At 33.0% G+C, this 19,666-nt stretch overlaps 3 protein-coding genes across 5 annotated transcripts; 1 reads left to right on the top strand and 2 right to left on the bottom strand.

Annotated features, from left to right (window-relative positions):
- Positions 1-181: 181 nt before the first annotated feature.
- On the bottom strand, positions 182-3,905 carry LOC105800719 (uncharacterized). 2 transcript variants are annotated; one of them, XM_012632012.2, is made up of 7 exons: positions 3,772-3,905; positions 3,620-3,674; positions 1,863-1,981; positions 1,333-1,469; positions 1,016-1,163; positions 772-928; positions 182-532 (listed from the first exon to the last, which is right to left on the bottom strand). In XM_012632012.2, the coding sequence occupies exons 2-7, from the start codon at positions 3,630-3,632 to the stop codon at positions 441-443; spliced, it is 666 nt and encodes a 221-aa protein (XP_012487466.1). In that variant the 5' UTR covers positions 3,633-3,674; positions 3,772-3,905; the 3' UTR covers positions 182-440. The 2 variants fall into 2 exon arrangements, with proteins under 2 accessions (XP_012487466.1, XP_012487464.1); XM_012632010.2 differs by having other exon boundaries at positions 3,768-3,877.
- A 3,160-nt stretch (positions 3,906-7,065) lies between these two features.
- Positions 7,066-9,335, top strand: LOC105800717 (hypothetical protein). 2 transcript variants are annotated; one of them, XM_012632005.2, is made up of 6 exons: positions 7,066-7,683; positions 7,819-8,036; positions 8,291-8,522; positions 8,588-8,673; positions 8,753-8,844; positions 8,942-9,335. In XM_012632005.2, the coding sequence occupies exons 1-6, from the start codon at positions 7,381-7,383 to the stop codon at positions 9,187-9,189; spliced, it is 1,179 nt and encodes a 392-aa protein (XP_012487459.1). In that variant the 5' UTR covers positions 7,066-7,380; the 3' UTR covers positions 9,190-9,335. The 2 variants fall into 2 exon arrangements, with proteins under 2 accessions (XP_012487459.1, XP_012487458.1); XM_012632004.2 differs by having other exon boundaries at positions 8,939-9,335.
- Positions 9,336-9,713: 378 nt separating this feature from the next.
- Positions 9,714-12,102, bottom strand: LOC105800718 (protein DEHYDRATION-INDUCED 19 homolog 4). Its single transcript, XM_012632006.2, has 5 exons — positions 11,767-12,102; positions 11,524-11,672; positions 11,079-11,156; positions 10,501-10,760; positions 9,714-10,008 (listed from the first exon to the last, which is right to left on the bottom strand). Exons 1-5 carry the CDS (start codon positions 11,846-11,848, stop codon positions 9,900-9,902), a joined length of 678 nt encoding a protein of 225 aa, XP_012487460.1. The 5' UTR covers positions 11,849-12,102; the 3' UTR covers positions 9,714-9,899.
- Between the last annotated feature and the right edge of the window lie 7,564 nt (positions 12,103-19,666).

Raw genomic sequence — 19,666 nt, 5'->3', positions numbered from 1 at the left:
ATTTTTCATTATAAATTGTCATATAAGATCTTGTGATTATTTAACGGTTAAAATAGCATTTTTAATAATAGAAAGACCTTATTGATATAACTTTGATAATTTAGAGATGTTTAAGGACCAATTAAAATATAAGTTATAGTTTGAGGATATTTGGTGCAATTAACTCATCAAAGAATATATATATACATAGACACATTTATTGCTTCGTCAAAAAATCTTAATAAATCGTGTGAAACATCCAGTATTCAATTCATGAATTGTATAATCTTACAATAGAAACAGTTCTCAAAACATCATATGAATCATTTTTAAGGTTAAAAACACATTGAAACCACCATGAACCATCTCCAAGACTCTGCTTCTCAAGTTCAATGTAATGACTTTCGGCTCTTCACCAAGCCACTGGGCCGTATCCAACTCTACGGTGGCATTTTGCCGAATCACATAAAGTCATAATCATCGACATCAACGTAAGCATTAACGACCAAATCATCATCCGGTTTATCGACATGGAGCTGTTTTTTCTTACCACCTGGGGAAAAAAAGGGTTGAAAAGCAGTTCGAGAATCCTTCTATTTAATTGTTATTACGAACATCACATGAAGATTTCGTTCAAACAAGCTAATCTAATCATAACACATTGTTCGACCCTAACCTTTCGGGGCTAAAGCCTAAGGCTCTCAAGGAAGAAAGATATATAAAGCTTTAAACGCATGTATAATATATACATGTGAGTGTGTGTATAATGGGATTCGAGAATGAAATGATTACCTGTCTTTTTTTTACTTGTGGCTTCTTTCTCGGCTTTTAGCTTTTCATTTGCGATTGCGATGATTGAAGATGCAATATCTTTGGCATCGGCCGCCTTCAAAGAAATAGTTGATAGTCTCATTACTGCCTTGAGTAGTGCAATATAATGATAACTTTTCTGCATCGAAAGAGAGTATTTGAGCAATGTAAGAACTTTCTCAATATACAGGCAAGACACAAAAAAGAAAAACGATTAAAAACTCACATCATACAGGCGAAGCTTATGAGAAATAAGCTCAGCATATTCCTCAAAGTCGCTTTCGGATTTAGGAATAAAGTTATCAACAGTCTTGATATCACCTTTCTTAGCAAAAAGTTCGGTAGTCGACCTAAAATCAGCTTCTTCCACGAGCCTACGATAGAAAGAAAACACCGAATTAAAACCACAAAAAATATTGAGTTTGGAGACATATACAAGTAAAACGAGGTGCCATAACAATCCTGAGATCCAAGGATGCGGATGTGGAGAAAAAAACAATATGGCTTCGGTTAATTTCGGGAATGACCTAAACTAAGTTCTACCTTTGTTGGCGAAGTTTCTCGGCAACGGGATCAAGGGGCTCTTCTTTAGCTATTTCGATAGTTTTCCCTTTTTTTTCAGTAGCTTTCGATAAGGGTTTCTTGGGGGCCTTCTCTTCAGTAGCTTTTGCTACGGGTTGCTGATTATGGATTAAGGAAAAGAAAACATCAATACAAGCAAATAGTTTATATGGACATTCTTGTTTCTTGGCATAGAATGTCCGTACAAAATGGCCAAGTAACAACTTCGATACACAATAAGTAATGTTTGCTAATGAATTCAAAACATATTATCTATGAACACACGATTGCACTAAGTTCGTGTTAATATTTCCATCAGTTTATTCGGTTGGAAAAGTAATGAACTTGTAACCAGATATTCTAGCCTATGGTTATGGTTAGGTGGTAGAAATTTGTTACTATGAATGCCATTTTGTCCCCATTTTACCGCATAAACATCCAAAATTATTCAACAGACCCAAGAAGATTAGTAAAACCAGACAGATACCAAATTATAACGAAAATCATCGTACCAGAGGAGGTTCTTCATCTTCATCCTCCCATGATTCCTTGATATCAGCATCATCAACATCTTCATCATCCCATTTGCTTTTAGGTTGCTCCTTTGAAACAAGAGGCGGAATGTCATCCTCTGCAATGACAACATATGGTTTCGTGAACAAAAAAAAAAAAAAAAGGGCATATTAAGACAGGTACTTCAATTAAGATTGAACGTACTAAAACAGAATAAAATTTTGTTACTTATCAACAACTTAAAAGCAAATGAAACATAAATTGAAGCTGTTTTAAGGTAAAAATAGGAGCCTCTTCACACCTTAAACCACCTATGATAAGATTCTGGGGCTACTGTTAGCTGATGGCTAAAGCTCGATTTAAGCTTATGTTACTCAGGCTCAAACATGAGTGTCAGATATGGATATGTATCGGACAAGCATTTGTGAATCCCAAAATCAAAGCCTTGTTTGGCTTAACTACTAAAAGGAGGTTTTTAAGGCAATTGGAGGCTCTTCACACCTTAAACCACCTATAATAAGATTTTGGGGCTACCGGCAAGCAATGTCTAAAGCTCAATTTGAGCTTATGTTACTCAGAGTCAAGCATGAGTGTCAAACTATGGATATGTACCGGACAAGCATTGGCAAATCCCGGAATCAAAGCCTTGTCCAGCTTAACTACTAAAAGGAGCTTTTTAAGGCAATTGGAGCCTCTTCACACCTTAAACCACCCAGATAAGATTCTTGGGTTACCATTAGGCAATGGCTAAAGCTCGATTTAAGCTTATGTTACTCGGACTCAAACATGACTGTCAGACATGGATATGTATTGGTCCTATCCGGCAAGCATTTACGAATCCCACAATTGAAGCCTTGTTTGGCTTAACTACTAAAAGGAGCTTTTAAAGGCAATTGGAGCCTCTTCACACTTAAATAAGATTCTGGGGTTACCATTAGGAAATGGCTAAAGCTCAATTTGAGCTTATGTTATTAGAACTCGAGCATGTGAGTTTCAGATACGGATATGTTCCAGACAAGCATTTGCAAATCCTGGAATCAAAGCCTTGTCTAGCTTAACTACTAAAAGGAACTTTTTAAGGCAATTGGATCCTCTTCACGCCTTAAATCACCTAGATAAGACTCTGGGGTTACCATTAGGCAACGGCTAAAGCTCGATTTAAGCTTATGTTACTCGGACTCAAACATGAGTATCAGATATGAATATGTATTGGACAAGCATTTGCAAATCCTGCAATCCAAGCCTTGTCTGGCTTAACTACTAAAAGAAGCTTTTTAAGGCATTTGGAGCCTCTTCACACCTCAGACCACCTGGATAAGATTCTGGGGCCACCATTAGCCAATGGCTAAAGCTTGACTTTAGCTTATATTACTCGGACTCAAGCATAAATGTCAGATACAAATATGTGTGGTACAAGCATTTGCTTGTCCCGCAATCGAAGCCTTGTCTAGCTTAACTACTAAAAGGAGCTTCTTCTTTTTTTAATGAAAAGAAAAAAGAAAACCTACTAAATTTCTCCATAATCTACTCCATTTCCCAATAAACCCTAAACCCCATTAAAACTTAAGCAAAACAAACCAAATAAAAATTCCAAATTTCAATCAACACAAATAATTATAAGCTAAAGCTTGCATATACAGGTTCATAACATAATAAAACAAACAAAAGAAAATTAAATATAAATTTATAATCAAAGCCCTACTTAAACAACAAAAAAGTAATCAAATTTGGGCTAAAAAGAAAAAAAGGAATTTACCCCAGTCCTCCATGTGTTGTTCACTTAAACAAATTCCACGAATCTAAGAACAACCCTGAAACCAGAAAATGAAAACAAAAAAAAAAGAGTATATTCCTTTAAATTAAAAAATATATATTAGCAAAGAAACAAATGAAAATTTACTTACTTGCCTTGAAATAATTATAGTTGGGGAATTTTTTGCTCACAGTTCAGACGCCAAAAGCACCAATTTAGAGGGAAATGAATACTATTTTAGGGTTTTTACTGCAATTTGCTAACCGTTACTTAAATGAACGTTAAAAATACTATAGCGAAATTCTCAGTTTGACCCCTTGTACAACAGTAAAATTCTCACTTTGGTCCCTTTATTATTGTCCACGTCTTCACATTTGATTGGCTTAAACAAACATAGGGGATTTTCTTAAACGGAAATGATCAAATGGCTAATGTGATGGAAGGAATAAAAGTAAAGGGAGCAAAGTGATCGGATAAAAAAAAAGGTAAAAGTGATAATTTTACTATAATATAGGGACTAAAATAGGTATTAAGCTATTTTTAATTATATCTTAAATGCTAAAATAATCTCAAAATTTTTAAAGTTTTAATTAAAATAGGTATAAAAATATTCGCATTACATCAAATAAATTAGGCATAATAATTTATTCAATTTCTAATTTTATTAAAAAGATTATTTTAGATCTCTAATTAATTTTTCTCTTTTTATAGCTATTAAGCCTGTGATGTTTGTCAAATCACCTCAAAATAGATAAAACAAATAACATTTGTTAACTTTGTTGACATGACAACCCACATATATGCTACATCAACAATTAATTAATTTTAAATTTGTTAAATATTAATTTTAATAGTTTTTTGAATTTTTTAATTTTAAAAATTAATTAATTGTTTACGTTGCATCCATGTGGGTGACATGCTAACAAAGTTAACAAACGCTAATATTTCCATCCTTTTTGAGTGATTTGATAAACAATTCAATTTTAAGAGTTAAAAGAGACAACTAAAACAATTTTTTTTATATAAACTTAAAAGGACAGATAAATCATATGCCATTAAATTATTTCTTTAGCTTTAGCTCTAAGTGTTTAAATTATGAGGGTAAATGTTGGTAAAAAGAAATTTTATTAACACTAATTTTCTATCCATCGAATTTAAGATGTTGATATGATATGATTTTAAAATAGATTTAACACTTAGCGATAATTTAAACTTTAAAAATATGAACCAACCTTCTATTTTGAGATTAAAATATAATATATTGTATTTTTATTCCTAGTAAGTACAGATTACAAAATTAGTCTGTATATCACAAAAAATATTCAGTAAAAATGAAAACATTCATTGTTGAATGGTTATTTATACCTGATTAATCTGAACTAAAACTCCAGAATATTTCAAATTTAGAATGATGATGACAATTAATTTCAAATGATTCAAATTTGAGTATTAAACTCATATGAAAGAAAAACTTGATATTATCAAGAAAAATATTCAAAATTATCCCAAAATTAAAATGATAAAGACAATTAATTTCAAATGATTTAAATTCGAGTATCAAACTTATATGACAAAACTCGATATTATTGAGGAAAAACATCAAAATATGTATTCCAAACATAGAATGGCTAAGACAGTTAATTCAAATGATTCAAATTCAAGTATCAAACTCATATAACAAAACTCGATATTATAAGAGAAAAAATGATTCAATCTGAAACACATCCCAAACTTACAAAGACAATTATTCAAATTTGATTATCAAACTCATATGACAAAACTCGATATTATCAAAAAAAAAAATTCAATCCGAAACCGACATAAAAAAAATGTATCCCAAGCTTAGAATGATGAAGACAATTAGTTTCAAATATTTAGATTCGAGTATCAAACTTGTATGACAAGACTAAATATTGTCGAGAAATAATGATTCAATCCGAAGGTGACATCAAAAAATGTAATCCAAACTTAGAATGACAAAGACAATTACTTTCAAATTATTCAATTTCGAGTATCAGACTCATACAACAAAACTCAATATTATTGAGGAAAAATGATTCAACCCGAAACCGACATAAAAGAATGTATTCCAAACTTAGAATGACGAAGACAACTAATTTCAAATGATTCAAATTCAAGTATCAAACTCGTTTGACAAAACTCGATATTATCGAGAGAGAAAAATGATTCAATTCGAAACCGATATAAAAAAATGTATCCCAAATTTAGAATAATGAAGACAAATAATTTCAAATGATTCAAATTCAAGTATCAAACTCATATGACAAAACTCGATATTATATAGAGAAAAATGATTCAACTCGAAGCCGACATAACAAAATGTATCCCAAACTTAAATGACGAAGACAATTAATTTCAAATGATTTAGATTTGAGTATCAAACTCATATGACAAAACTCGATATTATCGAGGAAAAAATTATTCAACTTGAAACCAACATAGAAAAATGTATTCCAAACTTAGAATGATGAAGAGAATTAATTTCAAATGATTCAAATTCGAGTATCAAACTCGTATGACAAAATTTTATATTAACGAGAGAAAAAATGATTCAATCCAAAACTGACATAAAAGAATGTATCCCAAACTTAGAATGACAAAAATAGTTAATTTTAAATAATTCAAATTTGAGTATCAAACTCATATGACCAAATTCGATATTATCAAGAAAAATGATTCAATCCAAACTGACAAAAAAATGTATCCCAAACTTAAAATGATGAAGACAAAAAACATGATATTATTGAGAGAAAAAATGACTCAATTTGAAACCGACATAAAAAATGTATTACCAACTTAGAATGATGAAAACAGTTCATTTAAAATGATTCAAATTTAAGTATCGAACTCATATGACAAAACTTGATATAATCGAGAGAGAAAAATGATTTAATCCAAAACCATCATAAAAAATGTATCACAAACTTAGAATGAGAAGACAATTAATTTTAAATTATTTAAATTTGAGTGTCAAACTCATATGACAAAAATATAAATTATCGAGAAAAATAATTCAATCTTAAACTGACAAAAAAAAGTATCCCATACTTAAAATGACGAAGACAATTAATTTTAAATAATTCAAGTTTGAATATCAAGCTCATATGATAAAACTCGATATTATCGAGAAAAAAATCTGTAACTGACATAATATTTTAAATATGGTTGTTAGATTTTATTGAAATAATAAATGAAAAAATTCATTGTGATTTAAGGAGTGAGTTAACAATTTACTTAAAATAAAAATAATATTTAATTTTATTTAAATATGATTAATATATTATTTATTATTAAAGTTTAATTTCAATACTTAGTTGCCAAAATCAACATTAAAACAAAATTTATTTATCAAATTGAGATAAAAATACTTAAACATCAAATTAAGTATTGATATTTGTGTATTTTTTTTGTCGCACTTAAATATTTAAATTTAATTTTAATGTTCAATTTGATACATAAATATTTTTATCTGAATTACGTATTTCCTTTACTATTAAAACACACTTGTCAAATATTCATTTGACCACATATTTATTTGATTTAGGTACCAAATTAATCTTTAGAACCAACCAAATATTATATTAACTTTTTTTCCTAGATAATTATTCAATTATTCATCAATAAAAGAGTAATTAGAAAGGCATCAACCTCGACCATTTCCCGCTCGAACATCACCCAAGAAAACGAGACTAACATCTTAAACGGTATCGTTTCTCCTTCTCGAGCCCTGGTTTTTTCTCGTTATGTCCCGTACAATGTCGGAATCCGGCGTCGTTCGGAACCGAGGCGGTGGAAGGCGGTTGCCGCCGAGGAGGCACCAACAACAGCCACAGATGGAGTGGCGGCGTCGGCAGGAACAAAGCCCGTTGCTTCCCGGGACTTCGTCGGAGAACCGAACGGAAAACGAGGTACCCCCAACATCATCTTCTTCGCCGGCGAATAGTGGCTACGATGACAGTGAAAGAAACAATAACAATATTCCGACGAATTTGGATCGGTTCTTGGAGTTCACAACTCCGGTGGTTCCAGCTCAACGTTTACCTCAGGTAAAAAACCAATATTTTTACCTTCCCTTTTTCCTTGTTTTTACCTAGATTTTAGGGATTTGTTTTTTTTTTTTGTTACTTTCAATTCTGGTGGGAAACCCTACTCTGTTGATGAAACTTTGTGTGATCCTATAGACAATCATAACCCGACGGCGTCGGCGACGGCGACACTCACCGGAGAATCCTCTGTATTTTGTTCTCAAGGATTTGTGGGAATCTATGGAGGAATGGAGTGTGTATGGAGCTGGGGTTCATATTTTGTTGGAGGGGTACCCTGTAATTCAATACTATGTCCCCTACTTGTCTGCCATTCAGCTGTATATTGACCCTTCAAGACCCTCCACAAGCCAAAGGTAAAAAACTAAAAACCATTCACTGTTTCTTACCTTTGTATATCTTAGTTTCCCGCTGTTGTTCCGAGCCTTGAGCAGAGAATCCTTGATGGCCCTCGACTTTTGCATGATCATGTTGCTCAAAGTCTGATAACTTGGATTGGTACTGATACGTTTTAAAAGATCTGCTCTCCAGCCTGTACTCGTCGAGTAGTTCAATCGAGCTGTGAATCGTGCTTGTTGCCTTACTCATTTTCTGCTATATCGTTGAACAGGAGGCCTGGTGAGGAGAGTAGTACCATGTCATCGAGTAGCAGTGGGAGCAATGATGCCATCCAGGGAGCTCAGAGTCATGTCGAGATTGGAGATGCTGAAATCTCGGCATTGAATAGATTGTCACTTAGAGATAGGCCTACAACTGAGACTCGTAACAGTCCTGCAGGTCAACTTGTTTTCGAGTACTTCGAGCAAGATGAGCCATCTAGTCGGAAGCCTTTGACCAACACAGTAAGTCCCTTAGCATCCATTTTTTCAGTTCATCGTGCTTTCTCTAATAACCTTTCATCCAACAGGTTTCGGATCTAGCATCCCAATTCCCAGCTTTGACGACCTACAGAAGCTGTGATCTCTTGCCTTCGAGCTGGATTTCCGTGGCATGGTATATTTTCCTCGTTTATTGTCATTTCGAATTTAAATCCGATAATATTTGACAGAAATGTCTTTTTTTCTTCATGAAGGTATCCTATATATAGGGTGCCAATGGGTCCTACTTTGAAAAATCTGGATGCCTGCTTTCTAACATATCACGGCCTTTCTACACCATCAAACGGTAAGCATCTTTTCTACTGTTCACATTCCATCAAGTGTCGTCGTTATTCTCTGTGAGACTTAAGTATGACAAGATCTCGGTATTGTTTTTCAAGTAGGTACTGCCACAGATAGCCTACCCTTCCGAGGCTTTAACATCAGGGAGTTTGATGCTGCCGAAATGCCCTCGAAGCTAGCATTGCCTACCTTTGGACTTGCCTTCTATAAGTTCCAAGCTTCCATCTGGAATGCCCCCGACATTATCGAGTCTCCGAAAGCCAATTCCCTTTTACAAGAGGCTGATAATTGGCTGAGGCATTTGCAAGTTGATCATCCAGATTTCAGGTTCTTTGTTACCCATACTTGAAACAAGTGAAGTTCCCATACATATAACTCAAAATTGCATATCAAATATGTAGGTTGATACAACTTTATTGTTTTTTTTCCGAATCTTTGGTGCTTATGCATCTCAAAATCTCAACTAAGACATTCCCTTGATAATTTACTTCCTAATTCTCTTTGAAACAATCTTCTATCGATCACTCCTTTAACAACCTAAAACGAGTTTGCTCTCATTACTATGATTTTGATTCCTCTACTATGCTAAAATTAGAGATTTAGTTTATATGATCCCTCTGCTTTTATAATGTTGTTAGCTAATCCAAATAGCTCCGCTTAAAATGCCGACATGAATGGCAGCTACTCAGCTAGACAGTATAACCCCTACTTTTCAACCCAAGACAAAGCCCCAATTGCAGATAATGACATGGACATTCAATTATTATTTGACATGAGATATATGCAACTCTTTCTTGGAACGTTATGCATATTCGTGGCTATATATCAGGAAACTCAGATCTTCGATGGTATATAAAAAGCAAAGCATAAATATAGGATAAAGTTCTTCCATCTTTTCATTATGCACAGAAGCTCTAAATACAATAGATATATAAAGTTCCGGGGATCTAACCGGTTTACTGTTTTCCTGAGGTAGGGTGAAGGTCTTCTTTATGCTTTACTCTCTCTCAGACCTAATATTATATTGGCATAACCACTACAAATGCACCCCCAATCAACTTATAAGTTATTGTCAAGAAAAGTGGACATCAACAGTCCTTGGATGAACTCGCACCTTCTAGCTTTCTCCTCGTGATCCTTGTCCGACAGTTGGGACTGTTGAGGCTTTCTGTCGAGATAAACTAGCGTTAGAAACTTAGGTCCGGTTAATAACTTACGAGATTGAATGCCAACCGCAAAAAAGCAAGCAGACTCTATGCATCCAATACGATTAATGTGTTCATCAATTGACAGTAGGGATCTAAGTTACTCAGACTTGGAAATCTGTCTGAGATGGATAAGTTCACCTTTTTTTGAAGCTTTTCTACGTATTTGGACAGTTTTTGAATGTCATATCCCTATACACATAAAATAAAATGAAGAAACAACGCCTACGCCACTATGATTTAGAGATTATCTACCTACTGACCAGAAAGAATAATAACAATAAAACAAATTAACTTAAGCCATGACATTTCCGAGCCGTAGTGACTTTGCTTGAAGTTGTTCACTAAATCAAAGGAGCATAGTGGACTACCAGTAAGCCTAGTCATTTTTTGGGGACCAAACAAAGAAACAAGTGGACTAATATAGCAAATATAAATCACACCGGCACTTATACCTTCCCAGAAATTCTTTATTTCCACTTTCCTTTACCACACTTGCTTCGGCAATAGAAAGAGGTTGCAAGCTTAAAGGCTCATCACCTGTGGGAGGACTAAACATAAATGAAGATAATAACGGATCGGCTTCAACATTGGGAGAAGGGAGAAATGAAGATCCCCCAAGAAGGGCCTGCAAATTTCCTTCTCGCAGCTCTTTTCTCAACATCGAAAATGTCAAATTGGACCCACCCTTGCGTAATCTCCGCTTGCGCTGAACGTAATGTCCAGTCAAGGAATAAACTAAACCATTCACCATGGCATGCTTACTCACAATTAAACTAAAAGAAATTAAAACGTACAAATGCTAATAAATGCCCCTCCCTCACCATGGTGTGCGTAGATGACCACCATGGACATGATGAATATGAAAGCATGTCAAAGTGTATAGCCTACTAAAATAAACAGATAAAATGTTTGGACCACGTGTCACGTCTATACGGATTTGGTATTATTTAACCAGCATCGACATAAAAAGTAAGTGAGAGATAACGACTAAACCGAACAGGGCAAAATAGACCAAAAAAAGAAAGGATATCTTAAGAAAATTCCCATGTTGCATGGTAATGTGGCTGACAATATCCATTCCGACCCTCTTCGCACAAACCGGGCACACCTGAAAACGTAACATCGAACCAAACACACATTAAGCAAAATTCATAAGCAACACTCAAGCAACATCATATATCCTACAATGCACATCAATTGGATTAAGGAAAAAGAATCATAGAACTTAAAACAATTATTTTAAAAGTTAAACAGCTTAAAATGCAACTTTCAATTATCACTCTAGCAGCAGTGAAATTCACCAAGACACATAGCTGAGAATATTATCAAATTTCTTATAAAGTTAATCCCAAAATTTTCAATCTCTTTTTGTAATAAACCCTATAAGAAAATTACAAATTTCATCAACAAAAACATAAAAAAAAAGAGTAATAATAAATCAGATTATTTTAAACAAATTAAGCAAAAAAGGGTACCCCGTTTTTGGCTTCAACAGGATGTTCTTCATCGATATGGCAACAAAGTCCAACAATGTCGAAATCCTCAGCGCAAAATGGACATAAAAACTGTGCCTTGAAATCCTCATCTCCGTCAATTTCTTCATATCCTCCTCCTAGAAACAGATCTAAAAAACAACATTTAAAAAAATTCAAAATTCATCACAAGTTCTAACCATTTCTAAAATTTCCAGAGAAACAAACGGAAACAAAAATACTAACCAGATCGTGATTGACGACGCCTTGACGAAGACGAAGAAGAAGAAGAATGGGAGAATCGAAAGCTCCATGAATTTGACTCCATTTTCTCGAGAAAACAAAGCAACTTCTTCTGTTTTGATCCAAATATTTATGAATCTTTTTCGTCTCTCTTCTTTTTGAAAATCTTTTGATAAATTGATTGAAATGAAATGTCTAAAAGCTTCATAAAATTATCAAAATTATTTTCAAGATTAAAAAAATAAAATTAAACCCTAAAAAGATGGAAGAAACAATCGGGAAAAAAAGAATAACAGAGAGAGTCTCTCCACCGAATTTCTGCTAACTTTTATGAAACAAATTGTTTTTTTAATCTTTTTTGCCTTTCTTTTATTTTATTTTCATACTTTGCCCTTTAATTGTAGCCGAATTGTGAAAATACCCCTACTTTTACAATCACTTGGCTGTGATTGCGTTACTGGGCGAGGACGTAAGTACGTCACGTACGAATTTGATTGGGTATTAGTTGAAACGCGTTTTATAAACGTTTTGGACTGTCCACATTGCCAATGGAGCTGTCATTTTTACTTTTGGGGGTTTGGGACAACGAATGTTGTTATAGAATCGGACAAAAATATTATTTTTTAAATTTTGGCAAAAATAATAATTTTTAAAAATATTAAGCTTGAACATAATGTTTTTATTCAATTTATACCTTTTTATGAATAAATTGTTATTAAATTAATTTTTAAAAAAATTAATAGACTTGACCATTTTATCGGGTTTTTTAAAGAGAATTTAAATTCTATTTTTCATGTTTATGAGAAATTTATTTATTATTTATTGAACCAAATGCTCAAATATATCAGAGCAAATGGAGAAATCAAATTTTCTGAAAAAAAATCATGTATTGGAAAGTTTTTCGGAGGGTTGTATTCTCGAATCTGTTATTAGCATATATCAAATATAAACGTTGAATATTTTAAATCCATTAAAAAGTAGGTTAAACTAAATAACTATCGAAATACATTAAATTTATATTCCCAAATTTATATCTATTATAATATCCCCAAACCAATTTATATGTCCATTATTTGAATATCCTAACATTAACAAAAATTAAAAATAATAAAATTCATTATTTTTTCGATTAAATCAATTAATTGATTGGACCAATTGGTTATTGAAATTATTGAGATTCTTTAAAATTGTTTGGACAATATTTGATTTTATGTCATCAGTTGAATCACCAACTTTCAGTTCAACCAGTTAAAATGATTCTAACATTGTTTGGCCTTTTCAAACTATTATAGCTTTCGTTTTGGTTAAAGTATATTATTAGTATTTATACTCTTTAAAATTTTATAATTTGGTCTTTATATATATATATATATATATATATATATATATATATATAAAATTTAGTCTCTCAACTTTTAAATTTTAAAATTTAGGTCCCTTATTAATTTTTCTTTATTAAATTCATGTTAATTATAACGTCAAATTGTTAATTACATAATTACCAAATAAGTTTCTTTTTAATTTCAAAATATCACACTAACAAATTTAACAAAAATATTATAAGTTTATATTTAATGTCTTTAAATTATTAGTAAGTTTATATTTTAGTCACTTAATTTAAAAAGTTATAAAATAATCATTGAACTATTTAAAATTTTTCATTTAAATTACTAAATTATTCAAAAAAAATTCAAGTCATTGGGTTGTTAAGGTTTTTTTTAAAGTCCAACTATTGAACTCCAAGTTGTTTGGATTTTAGTTCATAAATTCATGATATTCAAAGTTATTTTATGGGAAAAAAACTAAATTAGAAAGGAAAGCTTTCAATTTGTGCAAGTGGTGCGAACAAAAAATATCATAAAATAATAATTTTAACAGTTCAGTGACTTAAATAAAAATTTTCAAATAATCCGATGACTATTTTATAACTTTTTAAAATTGAATGAATAAAATATAAATTTACTAATAATTTAATAACCTTGAATATAATTTATTTTTTAGAATCAAACTTATCCAGGAAATCAACCAAGGAATGAAGATGATAGCTAGCCACTAGGCTTAGCATGCAAACCATTGTTTTTGCATAAAATTCTCTTTTTCATTTAACAAGAAGCTAGGTTGTGGGTAGTGGCACCATCCAATGATGGATGTTGACTTAGGGATAAATCCAATAATGTCACTCCCTTCTCATTTCCCATTCCCAATGCACCCTTTTTTTTTTCTTCTTCTTCATTTGATTATATAAGATGCCAACCACACGCATTGGCCCTTATAAAAAGACACAAATGGCTAAAAAAAATGGGTTTCTTTTTCTTTCATGATTTATTTTCTTGGAATACTTGAAAGTACAAAAATCAGGTTGCTTCACTAACATCACCCCATGTGCAATTTAAATGGACAAACACTTTTTAGACATAATTTCATAAAATTTACCTTAAAAATTATTTATATATATGGACCCAATACAAAGTCCAAAGTTGATGCACTTTTTAGGAATTGCAATATGAAGAACTACACAATTCTTCATTTTGCACATTGGATGCCAATTGATTCATAAAAATTCTGTTCGCAAAATGATGCATAAAGTTTCAAACTCCCATCATCATTAGCTTTGTACCACACTAAGGATAATGTCATGCTATGATAATAAATATTGTGAATATCATTTTAAAATCTGATTTATAAATTTTAAATAGATTAAAATATAATTTTATTATTATACTGATTTATAATTACATAAATTTTGACAAAATTAAATGAAAATTTTATTAAATGAGCCAAGGTCTTTATATGTCCCTTGTGTATACCTTTACACTTTGCATTCAATAAGTTAGAAATTTTAATTTTAACATTAACAATTATGCTCAAATTTTAAATTTAGTCTATACTTTAATTTTAAGCTTTTATTTCTACATTGTCATAATTAGTTCAATTAGTTATAACAACAATTATTTCGATTAAAATGTTAAAATTTATTCTTTTTTAATTATTGTAACTCATTATGTTGATCACTATTTAAAAGATCATGTCAACATTGTAATAAAAACAATTTTAATATTAATTATTTGGAAAAAAGTAATAGCATCATAAAAATAAAGATCAAATAATATTAAATTAAAATATAATTACTAAACCTTAATTCTAAGCATAAAAAGAAAAACCATAAATTTACCCTATTATTCACATGGTGCAAATTATTAAAGTAACTTAGGTCTTTTCCATTAGAATTTAAAAGAAGTTTGAAAATTTTAGAGTGAAAAAATCCAAAGAAGTGCCCCCCACTTTGGATTTAAGTTTTTGGCATTGGAGAAAACAAAACAAGACAATGATTGGCAATCTATGGGTTTTGAAACAACAAAAGACTAGAGGCATTCAATGGTTAAAAAAAAAATTTGGGTTTTAAAGAAAAAGTAGTACTTAGGAACTTTAAAATTTGATGGCATTATTTTTTGTTAATATATTAATTGATATCGAGTTTAATTTTAATATTCGATATGACATCTAAATTTAGTTTTAATGTGTAATCTAAATTTTAGTACAAAGACTTTCATAATATTTTTATTGAGTTTATTCAATTTGATATTCAAGTTTTTTTTTATTTCAATTAAGTACATTTTTTTTACTAGAGCACGTGTTAAATATTTATTGAGCCACATAATTTTGTTTAATTTAGATATCAAATCAAGACCAAGAAAACCTCAAGTATGAAATTGAATGTCAAAATCAAACTTAAGTACAAAATGCAAGCAGTCTCTGTCTCGAAACACTAGGCAAAGTGGCAGTAGCAGCCTGTTTTTGCAAGGCTGGCAAAGTGTACCATAAGTCTATAAACCTTTATATGTGGATCTATTTTCAAAGTACCCTTTGTCCCTTTCTGTTAGATACTATGCAGAAAATGTATGAAAAAAGATAAACTACTGAGTAATCCTTTCAATCAATATTTCTTCTATTTTGAGTGAATACATTGACTATGTTTATATACTCATATGAGAGTGACTGTTATTAACCAACTTCATATCAAACTGATTACCAGATTTTATAACAAACTAACAACTGTAACAGTCTTTATACTAATGTTTAACATTCACTTAACTTCTTAATAGGTAAGACCTGAAGTAAGCTTCGAAATCGAGTAAATAATAAGACAAACAAAGGTTTAGTGAGAATGTCTGCAACTTGATCACATGCTGGCACTTCACTGACAACAAGAGACCCATCAGCTACCTTTTCGCAAACAAAAAACAGGTCAAGTTCAACATGTTTGAATTTATAGTGTAAGACTGGATTAGCTCTAACAGCTACCGCATTTGAATTATCACACCAACTGTAGGAGGATCAGTAGAATGAATTTGTAACTCTGTTAACAGAGAAACTAACCACGCAATATCAGTAGAGGCTGCAGCAAGACTTCGATATTCAGCCTCTGTTGTGGACCATGACACAACTTGTTTTTTAGAACACCATGAAACAAGTGTATGACTGAAGTAAACACAAAACCCTGTAGTAGATCGACGATCATCAAAATCAAGACCCCAGTTAGCATCAACATATCCAACCAAAGATAGTCTATCAGATCGGTGAAAAACTAACCCATGAGTGATAGTACCATATAAATATCTCAGGATACGTTTCAAAGCTATCAAATGAACTGTAGTAGATGCATGCATGAACTGGCAGACACGATTTACAGCATAGGTAATATCTAGCCTAGTTAGAACCACATAATGAAGAGCACCAGCTAGACTTCTGTATTTAGTAGGATCTACAAGCCGATCACTTTCATCCTTAAACAAAGTCAATGAACTAACCATTGGCGTATGAACACTATTTGCATTATCCAGAGAACTCATATCAAGAAAGTCTCGAATGTATTTGTGCTGGCATAAGTGCAGACTGCCAGTGAAAGACCTATTGACCTCAATCCCTAAAAAATAATGAAACTCACCAATATCCTTTAGAGAAAACTCGGTATGTAGTTGCTGAACAAAACAACTTATTTCATCATTCGAACTGTCAGTAATAATAATATCATCTACATAGACTAATATATAAATAGTGGATTTGGTCGAAACTTTAACAAACAATGAAGCATTAGCTTTAGACATGACAAAACCGGTAGAGATAAGAAACTGTTTTAACTTCTCAAACCAGGCACGAGGAGCTTGCCATAATCCATACAAAACCTTCGTTAGACGGTACACCAAAGGCTCACAATTTAGTCCATATTGAACATATCTTGGAGGTCGCTGCATGAATACTTCATCAGTCAGGTCTCTATTTAAAAAAATATTGTTTACGTCAACCTGACAAAGGTTCCAACCATTAGATACAGCAATAGATAAAATGGTTCGGATAGTAACAGGTTTGACCACTGGGCTAAATGTTTCTTTGAAGTCACACCCAGGAACCTGAAAGCATCCCTTTGCTACCAATTGTGCTTTTCGATAATTAACTGACCCATAAGAATTCTTATTGATTTTGAAAATCCATTTGCACCCAATTACTTTCCGATTAGGAGGTAGAGAAACCAGTTCCCGTGTAGAGTTGGTCATTAAAACATCAAATTCAGCTTGAACAACACTTTTCCACTTCGTATGAGCAAGAGCATCCTCAACAGATCGAGGCTCAAAATCTACAACATCAACTGACAACGCCTTAGGCTTAAAAATTCCTGCCTTAGACTGAGTACCCATAGCATGAATATTTCCTACAGGAAGAGAATGAATAATTGGAGACACACTGGATCGATTGACCGGACTAGCTTCTGTGGACAAATATGAAAGACAACGCTCTCTTATATTTTTTCCAAATTGAGCCGATAAATCAACTGAGACTGACTGACTGGGATGACACGTATTTGGTAACTCAACAGAAACAGATCGATCAAAATGGTAGTTTGGAGCAGGAGGTAGAGGTACAGCCGGTGACGAGATAGTGGTGTTGTTGGGTTCTGCAGTAAACCGAACGGAAGAGGTTAGACCAACATGAACATATGTGGGAGATCTGAAAGAGGACTGAACTGTGGGTAGAGCACGCAAGTGAAACAAAAATTGATATTCATCAAACACAACATGACGAGAAATAACAACCTTACCCTCTGGTGTGAGACAATGATAGCCCTTATATTGAGAGCTATACCCTAGAAACGTACATGGCTGAGAGCAAAAATCCAGTTTGTGTGACACAAAATGACGTAAGTACAAAAAACAATAACAACCAAACACCCTTAAGTGGTCATACGTAGGCTCATGACCATAAAGATTTTGATACAGAGACTGACCTTTTAGGATCGAATGAGGTAGACGATTAATAAGATAAACAACACTGCAGAATGTATATCTCCAATAATCCATAGGTAGATTAGCTTGGGCCAAGAATGTAAGACCGATTTCCACAATATGTCTGTGTTTACACTCAGCAACCCTATTTTGTTCTGAAGTATGTGGATAGAAAACCTGATGAAGAATCTCATGACTAGTTAGAATTGATGTAAATGCACGAAACTTACCACCCCAGTCACTTTGAAACTTTTTAATTTTCTTTCCAAACTGTGTGACAATTATTTTTTGAAACTGAAGAAAACAGTCAAGTACTTGAGACTTACGTTTAATCAAATAAACCCAGGTAAACCGACTACACATGTTTACAAACGAAACATAGTACAGATTGCCCCCACAGGAAACAAGAGCTGGCCCCCACAAATCGGAAACAACCAATTCAAACAATTTCATATATTCGGTAGTAGAATGTAAAAAAGGGAAATTTACGTGATTTCTCTTTCTGATAGGCAATACAAACATTATCAAGACATTTTTTATTTGAAATAATTTGACATTTATCAATAACATGTTTAACAACTGCAATAGAAGGATGACCAAGTCTGTTATGCCACAGAATAAAAATATCATCAACAGAGGAATTGTCTCGAACCCCGATGTTGTGAACAACAGGACTAGAATCAGATGAAACTGACTTACTAGCCAAAACTGATAGAGACCATCACACACTTGGCCCCGCAACAAAATTTCCTAAGTCTGGATGTCCTTAAAAACACAATAAGATGGATGAAATTCAAAAAACATATTATTGTCCGTAGCAAACTGAGACACAGACATAGGATTTTTCTGGATGTTGGGTACGCACAAAACATTAGACATATGTAATAACTTCTTTGTTGCAGGCAGAATCGTATTACCAATAGATAAAATTTTAGCAGGAGTTCCATTTCTCATTACCAAAGAAGAAGTACCTGAACATGGAGTTGTCGTATTTAACCGAAAAGTATTCTGACAGACATGATGAGTGGCTCCTGAATCTGGATACCAAGACGAGGTCCCTACTGGCACAGGAACATACGAATCAGTGTTATTAAAATTAGAGTCATACTGTGTGGCAGCCAAAAAATCAGATGCACGAAAGTCAAGAATTCGGGGTTTAGTCCGCCACGTAACCTCAGGACCATTATGTCGCATAGAGGTGTCAAAGACCACATAATTAGCAACGGGCTCAAAATTTTGACCAGCATTAACCTGTCCATTATGCGGCCCACTAGGACTATTTAGCCCAAATGGTTGGCTTGAAATAGTTAGCCTGGGCACCTCAGCAACAAGCTCAAACTATTGTTGGCCCAAGTTACACCCAAAAGGAGGCCCAAATTGGCGCTCCATATCACGCCCAAAAGGAGGCCCAAACCCGCGCTCCATATCACACCCAAATACACGGCCCAAATTACTCCCACATTCACGTCCACTTTGCGACCGTACATACATGCCATACACCACATGCGGGCCAGCCTGAGGCCAGGTACAACCGTCACTAAAATAATTAGGGTTCTTCCAATTGGAAACCCTATATCCAAATGCTGAATACGACGACCACATTTCCCATGAAGTCGGTCCGACCT

The sequence above is a fragment of the Gossypium raimondii genome, chromosome 9 (genome assembly GCF_025698545.1).
Source record: "Gossypium raimondii isolate GPD5lz chromosome 9, ASM2569854v1, whole genome shotgun sequence".
Classification (NCBI taxonomy): domain Eukaryota; kingdom Viridiplantae; phylum Streptophyta; class Magnoliopsida; order Malvales; family Malvaceae; genus Gossypium; species Gossypium raimondii.
This window is presented reverse-complemented; position numbering and strand designations above follow the sequence as displayed.